Consider the following 18665-nt stretch of genomic DNA (forward strand, 5'->3'; position numbering starts at 1 on the left):
CAATGGCGAGTTTTCCCAACTTATGCATGAATTTAACTAACATTATTTAAACTCCGTTACATATATATATATATATATATATATATATATATATACCTGTATTATATATTCTATAATTCTATAACTGTACTTATGAATTGTAATTGTAGCTGTTTAGATCTTGTGTCTCTGCTAGAGGTGTAACATAATGCTATTATCTGTATCTGTATCTGTTTAGTGCTCAAAATATTCATAACTGTTTTTGTATTTGGATTTAAACAGGAAGTGGGCGTGGTTTATACCAGAGGATTTTGCATATGAACCCTATCACTATGCCCTGAAAAACAGTGAAAAATAAAAACATTTTTCATTCACAAATTATAACATTTATGCATTTATTGTTTATTAATTTATTTACTTATTGGGGTATGCTAATTATATAACTTTATTTAACTCTTGAACCAGATGTCCTCTGGAACTTTCTGGAAAGCTTTCTATCTTCTATCTGATGTGACTGAGTAAAAAAAATCTAACTATGTTTCAAAACAACATTTTTCCCAAATCAAAAAACTGTTATTTACTGTTGACAAGAACAGCCACCTAATAATATCTGATCAGATTTAATTTAGCTTTTGAGTTTGTTACATTCCAGAAAGATCAGAAAAGTTCACTGGACACGCTATCAGAATCTGTTATAAAACTGGAGATGGTACCGGCTCCATGAGGACAGATAACATCAGAGAAATTGGCTTATTGACCTCACTGTAAAGTACCACTAGTACTGGCATGTTATTAACTGGTAGTGTCCAGTTCTATAATTCTTTATTTTCTGTAATGAAATGCACTATATCTGCAGTGTTGGTTGTAGAAACCTGAACACAGATCAGAGTGTAGTGTTTGTAGGCTGCTCGCTCTCACATGTGTGTGTTATATACATGACCTAATGGTCTTATAATAAATTGTAGCTGAGAGATTGTGGAGTGCAGAAAGACGTCCCTGCTCCTGTAAATGTGCTGATGTGGTGTCCTGTCCTCTGATTTCTGTGTGTGCGAGAAACACACTGACATTTCTGTTATGTTCAACTTTAGCTGTATTATGGCTGTGTTTGTGTGTTTGAGATCAGTGTTCTGATATTTCATCAGTTCTCTTCCAGGCTGCGTGAGTGTAATATGACAGAGGAAAGCTGTAGAGTTCTGTCCTCAGTTCTCAGCTCAAACTCCTCCAGTCTGAGAGAACTGAACCTGAGTTACAATAAACTGCAGGATTCAGGGGTGAAGCTGCTCTCTGCTGGACTGGAGATACTGAGGTATACACACACACACACACACACACACACACACAGCAAAGTTTAATAAATGCAGCAGCATCCAGTTTTCATCTGTGGTAATTGTAGTGATCTGATATATTTTCACTGTTGTGTGTGAGATGGAGAGTAAATGTACTGTATATAAAGATTTTGTATAGTTCATGTTTTCAATGCTAAAACTGAGTGTGTTAAGTGTGAGAAGGTTTTCTTTCTTGCAGGATGTGGGACTGCAGTATTACAGATGAAGGGTGTGCTGCTCTGGCTTCAGCTCTGAGGTCAAACTCCTCATCACACCTGAGAGAACTGGATCTGAACTATAATAATCCAGGAGAATCAGGAGTGAAGCTGCTCTCTGATCTACTGAAGGATCCACACTGTAAACTGGAGACACTACAGTGAGTTACTGACTTACTGCCTCTTTACTGCACTGAATAATATTCACTGTGTACTGTATAATATTTTCTCTGTGTGTGTGTGTGTGTGTGTGTGTGTGTGTGTGTGTGTTGGCGTTTATGCTGATGATGTTTGTTTACACTGATGCTCTTCTCTGTCTTTCAGCATTAAGGATCGTAAACTCACCAGTACTGGCATATGACAGGAGTCTCAGCTCAAACCTCTTTTCCAGGATAAAGCAGTTTTGGTGAAGCGTTAGAACCTGTCCCACATTTCCAGCAGTTTGGGAGCTGAATCATTCATATTCACATGTAGAAGTTCCATAACAATAACCGTGACTGATCACATCCTTTTATCCACTCAGCTACAAGTTACTTCAGGCTTTAATAACATATTTTACAATCCAAAGACAAATCCTTCAGTGTCTACACACAACACAGAGATATCATCACATCATCACACTGATTACACAAATACACATCAATGTGTTGTAGCTGTTTATAGCTTATTTTTAGCTCCACATTTTTATCTATTTTTAATGTGTTTCTGCTCAACATGGATTCATTCAGTTTGTTGTAACATGACAGTGAATTTTTTTCTCCACAGAGTATAGTCGTAATTTAATCCATTTTTCCCAATTTTTTTTTGTCAAACTTCTGTTCCTTGTTTGCTAATGTGATTTTTAAAGCACAATTCTGGCATAAAACTAGAATTTAATATTATTTGTCATGATGGGATTGTATTGCTTTCTGTCTGTGTTTTAGCAGAATTCAAGCAAAACTAAATAGTCATGTAATCATGCTAGCATTATGGTAGCTAAATATGTTGTTGCTAACTTCATTTATTTGACTCGGTTTAATGTTGAAAGATGTAGTTACTCTCTGCTTGCCTTGTGTTTCTCTTCTTGCTGGCACAGTTCTAAAATTTAAATAAAATTGAATGTAATTGAAAATGTTCTGGACATGTATGTAACACTATGTAACAGTAACTCAAAATCCCTATCTGTTGAGTAATTTCTGTCACGTAATCAGGAGGCAGTTTCCTCAGTATTCAAACCTGTAAATCTCTCTACAGTGTCTGCTGCGTCATCATAAGATGTACAATCTGTAAGATACAGTTAGGCATGTTTACAACAGCTGTATCAATGCTTACATTTTTAACAAGTCAAACCTTGAAGGCGGATGGGCGACAGCAAGAGAAGACCACATCAGGTTCCACTCCTGTCAGCCAAGAAGGGGAATCTGAGGCTACAGTGGGCACAGACTCCCCCAAACTGGACAGTTAGAGATTGGAAATAGGCCAGTATGTATTCTTCCAGGCAACTGAAAATGAAATGGATATAACTGAGATTGTATATCATGAATCTACACCAAATATCCCAAAATATTTTGACAGTAGTGTAAGGCAGGCAAATATTAGTCTAATACTAATACTACTTGTCATTTCTATAGGCATGTTGGTAGATTGTATTCAGTCTTAATTATTTGTTTTCACAACTGGAAATAACTTTAAACAACTTTTTCACCTCTCAGAGTATAATGAAGAGTATTTGTAATGAACATAGTTTCAAATATCGATGAAACTATTACAAAAGGCTGAAAGATAACACACTGATCTGTGGCCATGTAGTTATAGAAGTCATGTAGCAAATGCTGACATTTTTTGTCATTTTTTCCGCCTCCTCACTTCATTTAATATTTCACTGCTGCGCTATTTATAATTAATCTGACATTTACACACACAAGGCCTTTATGTTATAAAGTCTGATACTGCACTGCTGTGTAATTATAGAAATATTTAGAAATTTCTTAAAGTCATTATTATTTGGGTAAAATGTTCCTTAATTCTGTAAAAAGTTTAGTTTAACCATAATTACTGAATAGTTCAAATTAGTTACTGAATGATATGTTTTAAAATGAATAACTGAATAACAATCCATGGATTTTAGAGGTGCATTTCACATATACTATAGAATAAGCGATGTTATAGTATGTATGTGTAAATCTGTGTTATTGAGTGTGTGTGTGTGTGTGTGTGTGTGTGTGTAAATTTGTGTACTGTGTATCATCAGTCTATCAGTGTGGGTGAAAGAGAGAATGAGAAAGCCTGTGTGCCTCTGTGTATTGTTGCAGGGCTGGGGAGGAGGCCGCATTACCACTTTATGTTCTGTTTGGGGCTAAATGACTCCTTTTAAAACCCTGTACATTATAGAACTGATTGTTCCAGCCTGAGCTTACCTCAGCTCCTCTAACAACAATATTCACTTTACATAGATTGATATGTAACATGGTTTTAAACTAGCATGTTGAAATAAAATATTTAAAAAAAAAATGGTATTTGTAAATCTGAAATGAAAAGGGGATGTTAGTTTTAGTCCCATTCCCTCCATCTTTTATTCCTGCTTTGGGCATAGTGGATTTTAGACTGAGTTATTATCTAAAACTCAAGAGGGACCAGGAAGCTAAAGTGCTAGTTTTATATAGTAGCCTACTGATGTAGATAAATGCATTAGAGTATTACTTTACATTACATTATTACAGCTTTTTCTGTTCATTATCTGCTATGACCCCTTACCCTTCTGTTCTGTGGTGCATAATGCAAAGATAATGCAAAAAAGAGGATGTACATAAAAATTATTCTTCCAAAAAAGGTAATCGGCCACTTTATTAGGAATATCATATTAATACCGTGTACAACCCAAAAAAAGCATTGAATTAAATTTCAGCGTCTTTACTGCCATCTACAGGAAAATGCACAAGTTCTCCATCTAACTGAACGTTTGGATGAAAAGTGAAGCCTTTGAGTGAACTTTGTCTTTTTAGTGCCATCTACAGGAAACACAATGGTACTGTGCGCGTGCACGTAAAGGGGTGTAGGATCCAGCCGGACAGTCGGATTTAGACACAACACCTGACTTTCCTCATCGCTTATCTGTGACAATAGCCTGAAATTAACTGATGACTGATACTGATCTATAAAACCAAAAATAGACGCTGAATCGACGTCTCTCTGCTATCTGGTTATAAGTAAGGGGTGTTCCTAATAAAGTGGCCGGTGAGTGTAGTGTACATGTTAATTCCAGTAAAACTGTGGAGTGTATCCTTACAGTAATGGTTTCTTATATATGACTAAGGGGTGTTCCTAATAAAGTGGTGTGTGTATGAGTAAGGGGTGTTCCTAATAAAGTGGTGGTGTGTGTGTATGAGTAGGGGTGTTCCTAATAAAGTGGTGTGTATGTATGAGTAAGGAGTGTTCCTAATAAAGTGGTGTGTGTATGTATGCTTCCTCAAATGGGTCTGGCCTTGACGTGGCGAAGAGGCTTGTGCGTTTCAGTGACCCTGGAGAGCGATACCGTCTGGAGCTTACTCCTGGTAGGGTCACCCTTGGCGGGCCGGTCTCCAGGGCAGGTTCCAGACAAACAAAGACCCCAGCGTGTCGGTACGCTGTGAGGTGGCAGCCCTACCAACCGACTATCCTGCGGAGGGCTAACAACCCACCCAGGAGAAACTCCCCTTTGTTACGAAACTAACCAGAAAAAGAAGCCGGACTGCCCAACACGGTAACGGACCCCAGCCTGCCCCCGACCAACGAGTACGGATCAATCTTCGTCACACGACCCGTGTCGCCACATGGAATGTCCAGACGCTCCTTTGCCCGGGAACTGCCACCCTGCTGTCCCGAGAGCTCTGCCGCTATAACGTCACCCTGGCAGGGCTCTGTGAAGTTCGATGGCAAGGCAATGGTGAAACAACAGCAGGCGACCATTGCTACATCTATAGTGGCCCCGAGAAATGGACAGGCCTTTACGGCATGGCACTTGCCATCCCAAATACCCTCCCGTAAATCCCTCATCAGCTGGACACCTCTGGGCGACAGATTACTCTCTGCCCGCTTCCTCCACCAGCAGGGCAAGATGACAGTAATTGTTGCCTACGCCCCCACTGATGTCGCTGATGAAGATGTGAAGGACGCCTTCTTCGTCCAACTCCATCAGGCTGTTGGCCAAGCCCCACCACACGACATTACCATCATCCTCACTGATGCCAACGCCACTCTGTCCAGCAGTGATCGGACCACCGGCTCACCTGTCGGCACAACCTTCGTCGACAGAACCACAAACGATAATGGTAACCGCCTTAAACTTCTCTGCCACCACAACAACCTCTGCGTCGCCGATACCTGGTTTCCCCGGAAACAAATCCATCATTGGACATGGTACAGCCCAGATGGCAGAACCAGGAAAGCACTGGACCACATCCTCATCTCTCGACGCTGGAAGTCGTTTGTCACCAACTGCCATGTGTACAGAGGAGCAGAGCTTGGCAACACCGACCATCGTCTGCTGGTGGCTCAGCTTAAGCTAAAGCTGCGAGCCAACCAGCACACCAAGACTCAGCCTCGCCTGGACTCCTCCCTACTCAGTGATCCCAACATCACCACAAATTTCAGTTGCTCCATCCGCCGCACCCTCGATGCCCTGGCTACTGACAAAGTGACCGACTGGCAGACCTTCAAGGAAAGTGTCATCCAGTCAGCTCATAATGTCCTTGGATCCTCAAAATCATCCCCAAACAAGCCTTGGACGACACTGGACATCATCGAGCGGCGGCGTGAGGCTCGGCTCCGAGGCGACCTGATGGAATATCGGCGACTGAACCACCAGCGCAATATGGCCATAGCTGAGGACAGGAAGAAGTTCTGGCAAGCAGAAGCGAAACACCTAGAGTCCGCGGCCAATAGCAACAACATGAGCCGTGTCTTCAGTCTGTTGCGCCAAGCCCGTAATGGCCCACGCATCAAGACAGCCCTGGTGAAAGACTCTGATGGCAACATTATTATGACCGAAGCAAACTGCCTCGAACGTTGGAAAGAGCACTTCAGCCTCCTCTTGCAGCACAATACCACCCCGGCTGATCCCACCATCCTAGTGGCTGCAAACGCTGCGGCCCCTAGTGACGCCTGCAGCACAGATCCTGTCACACCCATGGAAGTCAGAGCCGCTCTGAAAAAACTGAACAACAGGAAAGCCCCCGGCATCTGTGCAATATCCGCCGAGATGCTAAAATCAGGTGGGGACAGCATTATCGAGTGGCTGACCCACATCTTTAACCAGGTGTGGGACACAGAGAGGCTTCCCAGTGACTGGACCAGAGGAGTCATCCTGCCCTTCTGGAAACGTAAGGGCGACAGGCTAGTCTGCGGCAACCACAGAGGCATTACCTTGTTATCCATCCCTGGCAAGCTCTTCACCAGGATCTTGCTCACACATGCTCTCCCAGCCATCAGAAGCAGCCACCGTCCCCAGCAGGCTGGCTTCATGCCCAACCGCTCCACAATAGACCACATCTCCCCGTTCGACTGCTCATAGAGAAGACCTACGAATTCCGTAAAGATCACCATCTATACGTGGCATTCGTGGATCTGAAGGCTGCCTTTGACCGTCTGCCACTCTTCACTCTGGAGTATCCTACAGGCCCTTGGAGCACCACCTAAGATTGTTGCCCTGCTCAAGCTGCTTTACAGCAACGCACAGAGCTGTGTCCGTGTGAACGGCAGAGACTCTGACTGGTTTCCCATCTCCAGTGGCGTCCGCCAGGGCTGTGTGGCTGCTCCTGATCTCTTCAACTGCATCATTGACCATCTGATGTCTAAGGTTTGTGAACGGGTCCCCGGAGTGCCCTTTGGCAGTTACCACCTGACTGACCTGGAGTACGCTGACGACACCATCCTGCTCAGCACATCCTACAGCCAGCTGAGAGACGCTCTGGGCATATACAGTGAAGAGGAAGAGAAGCTTGGCCTCCATGTGAGCTGGACAAAAACTAAGTTCATGCGTGTCGGTGATGGACCGGACCCACCTCCTCTTCGGCTTGGGGACAACATCGTAGAGCCCGTCAAGAACTTTGTATATCTGGGATCCACTGTGTCAGATAACGGGGACCTAAAACCAGAGATTCTCTGCAGAACAGCCCTGGCAGCATCAGCTCTGCAGTCTCTCTGGAAACCACTCTGGTGGCACCAGACCATCTCACGCAAGACGAAGCTCCAGATTTACAACTCCGCCGTACTCTCTATCCTGTTATATGGCTCGGAAACATGGCCCTTAAACAAGACTCTGGTTGCAAGAATAGATGGCTTTGATAGCAGGGCTCTCAGAACCATCGAAAACATCAGGTGGCCCCAGCGAGTCTCCAACGAGGCGCTTAGAGCCCGCACGTGCCAGCCCAGAGCATCTGGCCTGGTCGCACAACGCCGCACCCGCTGGTTCGGTCATGTCCTCCATCTCCCTCCTGACCATCCGACAAAAGCCATTCTCCAGTTTGACCCGAGGGCTGCAGGCTGGAGATGACCACCCGGTGGCTTGACGTCGTCGCGGGGGACCTCCAACAATACGGAGTTGCTGTGGAGGATGCAGAGCAGCTGGCACAAGACCCCCACCCCCCATTGCAGGAGCCCTAAAGAAAGAAAGAAGTAGTGTATGTATGAGTAAGGGGTGTTCCTAATAAAGTGGTGTGAATGAGTAAGGGGTGTTCCTAATAAAGTGGCCTGTATGTATGAGTAACCTTACTGCTACAGTACTAATGAAAGAGCAGTGGCGATGGCATGTATGACAGTAAATCCAGCCTGTAGTAAATCTTGTTGAAGAATCGGATCCACTTCTGCTTCATGAGCCTCTTCTTCCTCCTGCTCATCCTCCTCTTGGAAGGCAGAATACATGTTGGAAAGGTTGAAGAGTAAAACACAGGCTACAGGCATTTTGCAAGCGCTTGGTGGCTCAACACGCACCTAATAGCAACCTGTAATCAAACTAACTCCAAAGCTGTGTCCTCTAAATCCTGTGTGTAAAGCCCAGTTTCCCAGCCCTTATCTAACACATGGCAGTGTTTTATCTGCTTTCTCTACAACCCCCGCCTCAGCTCGTGCAGGCCGCTTTGCTTCATTCCAGCTGATGACTGGAATCAGGGGAGTTTGGGGCAGCTTCTGATTGAACATCCTCGGGAGTCTAATGAGGCCTCTCTATAATAGCTTTCTTACCATTTCAACTCCAACTTCATCAGCACCCTAATAAAGCATTGCATGTTAGTTTTGTTCAGGGTCACTATCTAAACTGAGAGTCTATTCACAAGCACTAGCACTACTACACTTCACATTCAATATTTCCTTCTCTAATGTTTAGGGTTCCTAATAAAACCGCCATATTCAATCATGAGCACCAAAAGTCATGTTCAGTCTCATCATTGCTTCAGTGGAACTTCATATGTTCCGTACGTGGCCTCATCTATTTCATTCGACAATCTCCACAACTAGGGAAGAAGATTACACAGATAAAGCCAATATATTTATATATTACATAAAGGGAAAAAGGGAGGGGAGGAGGCGGGAGCATTCACTAACATTTCTCTAATATTTCTCTAACAGTTCTCTCCACTCTCCCCCGGCTAACTACTACAAGTGTAGACTTATAAACACCGCCATAAAATACTTCATAACAGAATAGTGATTGAGGGAAATTGCAGTTCCTGGGTTTGGCCACACGAGGGCAGTCAAGCTCCATCCAGCACAACACGCAGCGCCGCCTCAAACAGCCGGTAGGCCTTGTGTCCTTCCCACAGACACAGAGCTCATCAGCCTTATTACTGTGCACTGGATTATTCTGCCATAACAACTCCAACACACGCCTCTTCTCTACTCTTTACTATTATTATTATTGTCCTTTCATTTGTGTTGATATTCAGCCCTGGATTTTTTTTTTTTTTGCCATATCTCAGCTGAGTGTGAGCAATTTCACTGTAAAATGTAATAAGTTGACTTTACTTAGAAAAAGTGAGGAAACTGATTGCCTTAAAATTTCCAAGTAAAGTAGCGCATTAATTTTCAGTTGGCAAAACTTAACTCAATTTGTATATAAAGCTTGTTTATCGAGTATAATTAAGTATTGATGACTCAAAATCATTATTTCACATTACTACCAAATATTAGGAAACTGATTGCCTTAAAATTTTCAAGTAAGCTGAACCTCAAAAATTAATTTAAGACAAAAAGCAACAATAAACTCCAGCAAAACATTATTTTTCTTCAATTGTCTTCAGGCACTACAATGTACCAAACACTGCCATTCAGACATTCCTAAATGCCAAACATTATTCTTCAATGTAACATTAACAATTCTTTACACAACTCAAATGTGCAGTGCAACTAAAAACAATCTTTCTTTTACATTATAATACAAGTGCATTGCGACTAATTACTACTGACGAGTGACTGTTTCAAACACAACACCCAAGAATCCTGACTTTTGTGCAACCACAAGCTTAACACAATCTCACACAGCATTGACTTCCATCAGCAGAAGGTTTTTAAGTGACTGTAGTTTTGGTTTCAGGGATTTATGTCCAAGGGAAAGAAACACTCTTTGAATAAAATCAAAGGTGTTCTTTAGTTGTGGCGGGTTCTCCAAATTTAGTGCATATATCAGCCCAAAAAGCGGCACATGGCATGTGGAAGATTTTCAGGATCATCCATCGCTATTGCTCCTTCTAGAATAATTGCTCTGTGTGAAGCCTCCAGATGCAGTGCTTGTGGAGAATCCTGTCTTCAGGTATCACGATCAGAAATATTACAATCCTAGTTACATTAAAAATCCAAACCTCACAAATGTATGTCATTTAAAGATCAAGGACCATCACCTTCTTTATGTACAACTAATGGAGATAAATAAAGGTTGTGAATCAAAATATCGTGTTAAATTTATACTCAAAACAGTGAACTGTACAATGAAGGTGGAACTTGCATACAACAAAATGTACAAGGGCCTGAGTTCAAAAAGAAATGAAAAAGAAAACTTCAAAAGCAGAGTTTGTGCTTCTAGTCCAAGCTAAGAGAGTTAAGTGTACAGAGTTGAATGAGGCATGCCTACATGTGATTATATGTGTGTGGGCATTATTTGGAATGAAATGTAGGATACTTGCCAAACGTGTTTGAAAAAAGTCAGTGGTTTCTTCTCCAGAATGAGAGGAAGGCCACGGAGAACTGCTGTGTGCTTAGCAGTGATGTCAGTGCTCTGAAAAAATTATAACACAGAATCAATTAAAAGTTGAGCTAAAACAGTAACAGAATTTAGTTTGCAAGAAAGAAACACTGACAAGCTTACCATAGACTTAATTTGCTCAAAGATCTCAGAAAGCCTCTTTCCAACTGCCCCTTCTTTGATTCAAAAATTTCCAGAAAACGAGCTGTATGTTGATCAAGTGTTGAGAAGAAATCTTGCTTGAGGCTTTTGGTTGTGAAGCGATTAAACTCTGCAATGATCTATGAAAGGAAAAAGAAAAGTTTAAGATCTGTTGGGTGTTGTGAAGCTCACGCAGGAAGTGACGTGTATAAGCACAGAGGACCGTCACCTCTCGCGCGAGCTTCACAACGCGTTTCCATTTACATTTTCTCATTCTTCCTTCTCAAAACTAAAATGTGAACAGAAAAAAATAACCATGTCCTACTAAAGATGCCTTTAATATTTTTAATCTTTTTTTAACGCTCCGCATGAACGTGTTTGTCTTCCCCGCGTCTTTGCGCCCCCTGCCGGTCACCTTCGCTAATGTTGGCGAGGTAAAGTAGTTTCTTGGTTGAAACAGAGCTTTAAGATTTTCATTTTTTCTGTTTTTTTCTCCCATATGGAATGAACGGAGGGATGCACGGAGTCTAGCAAATGTTAAACTGCTAATTTCCATCAACACAATCCAGCAATTTGATTATAATCCCACCACATCCAGTGTCACTGTGTAACGCTAACTCATTTAATATGACTGTTACACGGTTGATTAATGTAAATTGACCAATTAACCAATTAAGCAATTAAAAACTAGGACGAACAATATGCTTTTCCCCTCAGCTTCCAAATCGACTCCACCTACAGGTAGAACTGCACATGACCCCCACAACTTTTCAAAATCCTCATTATTTTAAGTAGAGGTCAAGTGAATTTGTTGAGTTTAATAAAACAAAGTTTAAAAAGTTGTCATTGCTTAGTTACACTCAGTAAGGTCAACAAACTTATTCAAAACAAGTTATAGTCACTTCATTTTATTAGTAAGATCATCAGTAACATTTTCCAATCGTCTATTGTCTCATCCTCATCACAATCATGAACAGGACATTTTTTCTTTGTTCCAAAACAGCTCCATTTCACCTCACATCTAACTGCGACTCTACCCCACTGACCAGCCCCATGACGTCACGCCCATTTTCACACATGCCTTTGCTCTTCATATTTCTGATCCATTGCCTAAAAACCTCCCCATATTCATCCTCGTTTATTTCCTCAGATATGGATTTGTTAGCTAATTTGTCCCAGTCTATTTGTAAGTGTTTATATTTGTGTTTAAAATGGCCGTATATTAATTTGTAAGAAGGAGTTAGTGTCTGGCTCTGCCTGCTTTTTTCTGCCATGTTCTTATGTCCCCTATCCAATCTGCTCTTCTTTTTATAGCTTGTGTGATATTTGGACAGAAGGATCCTTTAATTGAAGCCCTATGTCGATGGCCCCAAGTCCAGCAGAAGCTGTAGGTTTGTATAAAAGCTCCCGGTTCGTTACTTCCCTGTTATTGCCCCAGATAAAGCCAACGCAAAGCTTGTTTCATTTCATTCCGCATTTATTGTCGGGAGGGAAAATGGCAGCTAAAAACATCAGTTTACATCATATGAAGGTCTTGCTTATTTGAATCCTAGTTTTCTAATTCAGCAGCTTTCCAATGATGGATTTCTGTCTTAATCTCCGCGACCACTCATTTTGCTGCTCAGATCTGGTTTAAGAACAGCTCTGAAATAACAAGCGCTACTCTCTCCGTGATAGAGCAACACAGCCGCTCTGTGATTGGCTGAGACCGTTGTGGCAGAAGAACCAATCACAAACACGCCCTCAAACTCCAGCGTCCGCCCACCGTTCTATTCTACTCTACTGTGTGTGTGAGTGAGAGAGAGAGAGAGAGAGAGAGAGAGAGAGAGAGAGAAAGCGTATGAAAACAGACAGAAGGGAAAATAGACATACAAACGCACAAACTAACAAAACTATAAACAGCGATATAGAGAAATATAAATTCTTACTAGTTTGCCCATATGTTCATGTTATTCCTACAGCCTCTGTCACCGTTTTGGGATCAGGATTATAAGAGCCATGTAAATATTCATGTGTGATGTCATGTGACTGTGGGAAAATCTGGGCGTGTCATTAATTATTTGAGAGTTAAAGCACCTGGGAGTGGGAGGGGTTGGCAGGAAGGAAGGGGGTGAGTGTGGGAGCACACATTTGTTTGTTGACCGTAAATTCATTCAAAGTTTTTGCCTTGATTCAAATGATCTCCCGATGCTTCAGGAAATGTTGATGCCTCAGTGTTAAGTATTCGGTGGAGAAAATAAACTTCAAGATGCAAATGTAATGGATGATTGACGTGTCACAAGTTATTCCCGCATTCAGCTCCTGCGGCTTTGGTTGGCTTTTAGGCCGCTACAGTTTAGCCAACAAACAAATATGTTGTTGGATGAATGAATGGATTTTGGATTATGCAAGGAGACCCGCACGCTTCTGCAACTGGAATTAAGAGCAGCGCTGATGGAGCATATGGATCTACTCACACTCGTTCATGAGAAGGATTACTGCATGATTGGATTTTCGGAACAACAGGATCGATGATTTTGGATATGTTTGCTAACATCGAATCGGTAGGACATGGATTGTAATTTTTTCTTTGCTTGTGTTTGCGGATGATTTGAAATGGCTTGGCGGTTTTGTTGCTGTTGGTTTGCTGTTGATCTAGCGCTGTTGGTGTGTTTAAGCCGTTGTTTGGGCTTTGGTGAAAGTGTGTGAGTTGAGGAGCGTCTTTGACGTGCTTTGTTACAAAGTGTTTGCGTGTTTCGGATTGTGCTCGCGTGTTTTGAATAGACGCGCTGAGATGCGCAGGCTGTAATCATGAGTAAAATTGAATCTAGTGCGGATGTTGAACCTGAACAGGACGAATGTAAAAGAAAAGTTCAGCTTACCGCAAAGGCTTTGGCTAATAAAATTGAGCAACTTCAGAAAGAAGGAAAAAGAAATGGGAATGTGATTAAAAGTTCTATACCGGCCATCAAAGAACTCATGCAAAGAAATGAGAATATTTCAGCTGTTCGCTCTGAACTTGAAAGCTTGATGCGAGTTTTTGAAGAGGCAATCAAACTTCATGATTCTGTGATCCCATTATTACCCGGTGATGAGCAAACCGAACAGAATGATTGGTTCTCAAGTGTAAATATAAATACAGTGACACCTTTATAAAAGACACAAAGCAGTGGATAAGTGGAATTGAGAGCTCAGGTGATAATGCTCAAGATCAACCACTGGAATCAGCTGGGTGTCTTCTAGATCAGGGGTTTTCAACCTTTTTAATTCCATGGACCCCCAGATATGATGATTCCTTGCAGGGGACCCCCTTGCCTAAAATATAAAGGCTATGTATTTTAAGTAGGCTATAAACACGTAAACTAAAATTTTGTAATGTAAAGACATGTTGCAATTCATATTACAATAAACAGACATCTGAAATTCTGTTTCAATAACAATTTCTTTTATTATTTGGCAACTCACTATAGCCAGAAATGATTCTCACAATTAACCGTTTTCTGTAGCTTTTTGTATTTCTAAAAAAAAAACTGCTAAATATTTACATTTACTGAACAGAGTACCTTTTCTAATTAAGGTACTGATAGATGAAAAGTTTAACCTGAAGGACAGCATTTGTAGTTTCTGTAGAGTCTTTTTTTTTTTTTTTTTTTTTTTTTGTAGTAGCTATTTCTAGAACAATGTGACAAGTTAAATCTGAAGGACTGCATTTGCACAAACACAATCTAACAGTTTGCAATTTTGGTGACCCTTTATTACGCTAGATACATGCTGAGATACATTTCTGCTCTCCACGGTTGTAAAGAAATTCTTATGTTTGATGTGAACATTAACTGAAGCTCCTGACCTGTATCTGCAATGTCGTATGCACTGTGCTGCTGCCACATGATTGGTTGATTAGATAACTGCATGGATAAGCAGGTGTACAGGTGTTCCTAATAAAGTGAACAGTGAGTATAATTGCTATATAATACATTTATTTCCTTTAGTTAACCAGAGGAAGGTTGATTGCTTCCTCTGCCTCATCCAGGAGAATGTTCATGCACTGAAAAAAATTTGGAGTAGGATTTACTTGAAAAAAGCTTGGAAACAATTTTCACTCAGAAAAGGCTAGTAAATTTACAAAAATCTGCCAAGTAAAAGCCTATCCATAATTATAAGTAAAGTTTACTTGGGAATTCCCAGTAAATTTTATTGACTCTTTGTTTGTAAATTTTACTTATGCTTATAAATATATTATGATTTATTGCATTTTTTTTACATAAGAGTCCTAGTTATCTTTTTTAGTTATCCTGAGTAACCTTTACTTTAAATATTATTTAAAACATTACTTAATATGATTTGTAATGTATTACTACTGATGTTTTCAACAAAAAAACACTGACATACATTTTCCTTGAGTACTTTTATTTGAATTAAACTCTTGAAAAAACAGATTAAACAAATGGAATGATAAAACAAATGGACAAAAATGAATGGACACATTCATTAAAATTAACTGCTGTTGGCCGAAAACATGGCCAAAATGATTCAGCATCTTTATCCTATCACAGATGTTTCAATGTTTTTTGTGTATATAACAGAGCACAACAATTTAACGTGAGATGCTTAACTGTGATCTTACATACAACACTGTGATAATACAAATAAACCTCTGCTTCTGATTTCTTTAGCAGCACTGCATTACTTACATTACACTGCATTACAATGTTTCTGTTAAACAGTACAGTATAGTACAAACTTTGCTCTAATTTACATTAACAAACCTTTTTAGAACATTCTCACTTGCAGAACAAATGACCAAATGCAAAAAGTAAGTGTAGGTGTCAAACAAAATGGCCAACTACCAGACTTACATTAGTAGCTTTCTATGGAAAGAGCTAACTTTTGGAGCTTAAGTTCAGGGAGTAAATGAAGCCCATGAGCAGAAGGCATGCATTCTTACATCCCAACAGCACCTCAGTTCCCTCAATGACGATGATGACGTCAGCTATGTTGGCATCTTCCTCTCCTGCAGTGCTGCCCAGTACAACAATCTTCATTACATGATTGGTGAAGCTATCTTTAAACTTGTCTCTGCTGACATCCTGTCAAATACACAAATAAGAGCAAAGTGGTTATAATACTGTACAGTAAGTTGCATGTTCTCTTTAATTTTATGTGATAAGTGCCCCACACAGAGATTTGGTCTCACCATCATTAAATCTGTTATTACATGAAGAAAGAGGGAAAAAATTAAGACAGACTAAATCCAGAAGAACTGTGTCTGCAAGACACTTAAACTAGCTGCAAAGCTACAGTACTGTAAAAAGTTTTAGGCACTTGTGTAAAAATTCTGTAAAGTGGGGATGCCTTTAAAATGCTTTCATAAATTGGTTTTCATTTACCTTCTATTGACTAAATCAATATTTGGTGTGATCACCCTTTGCACTTAAAGCAGTTTTTGTCCTAGGTATGCTTGATATAGTTTTTCAGGTAGCTTTGCATGTAAGTTTTTTAAGCATTTTGCAAACATTGCCACAGTTTTTCTTGATTTAGGCTGTCTTAGTTTTATCTCTTTCTTCATATTATAATAGACAGACTCGATGGTGAGACCAAATCCTCTGTGGAGCACCAACTGTTGTCAGACTACCTGTGCATACAAAAATCTCACTGTATTATTACAAATAATTGCAAAATGAATCTTTAGGAATGTAAACTGATATTTCATATACTGACAAACTACAGCACAAAGATATAAAAAGTAAAAACCATTTTTTGGGGATGAAAACACTAATGTGCCTTAGACTTTTGCAGTACTGTACATATTTGGAGTCAAAACAAAATTTGAATTTATCTATTAATGTACCTGGTAGGCTTCAATGAGCTCCTCAGATGATTCTCCCAGGTAGGGAAGCAGGCAGCGAATCACAGCATCTCACTTATCTTCAACTTGCTGTTAAAAACAAAAGTAAATTGCAGCGAACATTAACAGGGTACACTTCCATCTTACAACTGCATATCTATAAAGTCAGGAAGCAGCAGGATATCAGATGTGTAATATATACATTTACCTGGCTGAGTGAATCTAGCACACTTCTAATTTTTATGCCTGCATCCCCACCCTTCATTTTAAACAAATCCAGGAGCTTTGGAGTGTAGAGGTCCAGTTTTTGCAGAAAGGTTGGCTCCAGGGGAATTGTGGTTATCCTTCTGAACTCATTCTTGATCTAAGACAAAGAAAAATAAATGTAACACATTTAAGATTTAGTAGTCAAATAAACACTTTTTTTTTTTTGCCAACCACACGCGCGCGTGCGCACACACACACACACACACACACACAATCATGCTATAGTAATGAAATTAAGATATTTAATTGCTTTTAATGAATGAAATATGAGTTCCAAAAGTTATAAGTACATATTACCATCAAGCCAGCAAAAGAAGAACTAAGGTTTACCTCAGATTCACAAAAAAGAGTTGGCCATCTCTCCATGAAATCTTTGACAGCAGGGCATTGATTAATGATTTCTAATCTTCGATAGGAGAAAGTCTTCTCCATTATCTCACCAATGACCTTTTTGTTGTTTTTCTTCTGAATTTCTTTAAGAAGATCAACTCTCTCCTTCTCTAAAGTTTCCTCAGTTTCCCCAAATGGAAATGGGGGCAAGTAGTTTACTTCAGCCTTCCTGGGTCTTTTCATGCCTTTGGGGCAAGACTTTTCATTTGTCTTCTTTCTTTTCAAAGAGTTGACCTCCAGCTCTGGACAGGAAAGCTGACTGCCTCTTAATTTGGCTCGATAATTGCCCTTCTTATATTTAATCCTCTGTTGCCACCCATACTGTCCATTAAAGGACCCTGGCTCTTTGAGGCATGGGTACTTTTCAATCAACATCTCTACTACATTCATAATCTGGACACCTGTTGTGTACGCAGTGTAACGAAATATTGTCTCTGCTAGTGTCTCAAGGACACTACTCGTTACTCTTGGATTGTTCAAGAGGGTGCCATCCCTTTGTTTCCTTCTGCAAGCAAGAGCTCTGTATCAAATGAGGAAGTTGGTATTTTAAACTTTGCTGGCCATCCTTGAGAACGGAATGAAGTGGAACTTTCAGATGAAGATAACAGAACAGTGTCTTGAGGACTGCTGGATCTGGAGTCTAAATAAAGGAATGATGTCTCACTTTCAGAAGGACATAGCACAATGTTGTCCTGAGAACTGCATGACATGGCGTCAGACTCATTTTGTAGGATCGGTTCTTCCACAGCACTCAGATTCAGGGTGATGGGTTCAGTTTGTACCACTTTTAAAGTACATTTATCCTGTACATCATCTATTGAGCTCAAGGTGAAAAACTGGCCCCCAAAATCCATGTCTTCATACATCAAAGTAAAGCGGTCTGGAATATTAAATGTCTCTTTGATAACATGTTTAAGGTCCTGAAGAGTACTGGGGATGCCTGAGGGCAGAACCAATTTGTGAATGTCATTCTCTTCAAAAACAATTCGCAGCTTTGCTGGGGTACACATCTGCAACAGAAAAAAACAGCAATTAAAACAATTCATCCTAATTAAAAATTTGTTCACTATAGCATTAACTTCGATAATCATGCACCTAAAAAGTGTAAGCAGCCAGGGGATAGTAGTCAACCATTTCTCTTTGCTCAAGTAACTGAATGTTGGCTGTGTGTTCCAACTCATAGCTCCTAAGGTGCTCATTGTACCATGTGCTTAGTAGTCTCACAACAAAGACCAGTTCATTACAAACCAAGATGGACTGTAACACCTCACAAAAGTCTGGCAAGTCTGCAGTGAAACCATGACATAGCAACATTCCAGGTTTATAGTTGGTGCCTA

At 40.5% G+C, this 18665-nt stretch overlaps 1 protein-coding gene across 1 annotated transcript; it reads left to right on the forward strand.

Annotated features, from left to right (window-relative positions):
• Window positions 1-250: 250 nt before the first annotated feature.
• On the forward strand, window positions 251-2410 carry LOC128318770 (ribonuclease inhibitor-like). The gene is made up of 3 exons (XM_053236625.1): window positions 251-1285; window positions 1504-1680; window positions 1844-2410. Exons 1-3 carry the CDS (start codon window positions 1149-1151, stop codon window positions 1878-1880), a joined length of 351 nt encoding a protein of 116 aa, XP_053092600.1. The 5' UTR covers window positions 251-1148; the 3' UTR covers window positions 1881-2410.
• Window positions 2411-18665: the final 16255 nt, after the last annotated feature.

This window comes from Pangasianodon hypophthalmus, chromosome 9 (assembly GCF_027358585.1).
Source record: "Pangasianodon hypophthalmus isolate fPanHyp1 chromosome 9, fPanHyp1.pri, whole genome shotgun sequence".
In the NCBI taxonomy this organism is placed as follows: Eukaryota; Metazoa; Chordata; class Actinopteri; order Siluriformes; family Pangasiidae; genus Pangasianodon; species Pangasianodon hypophthalmus.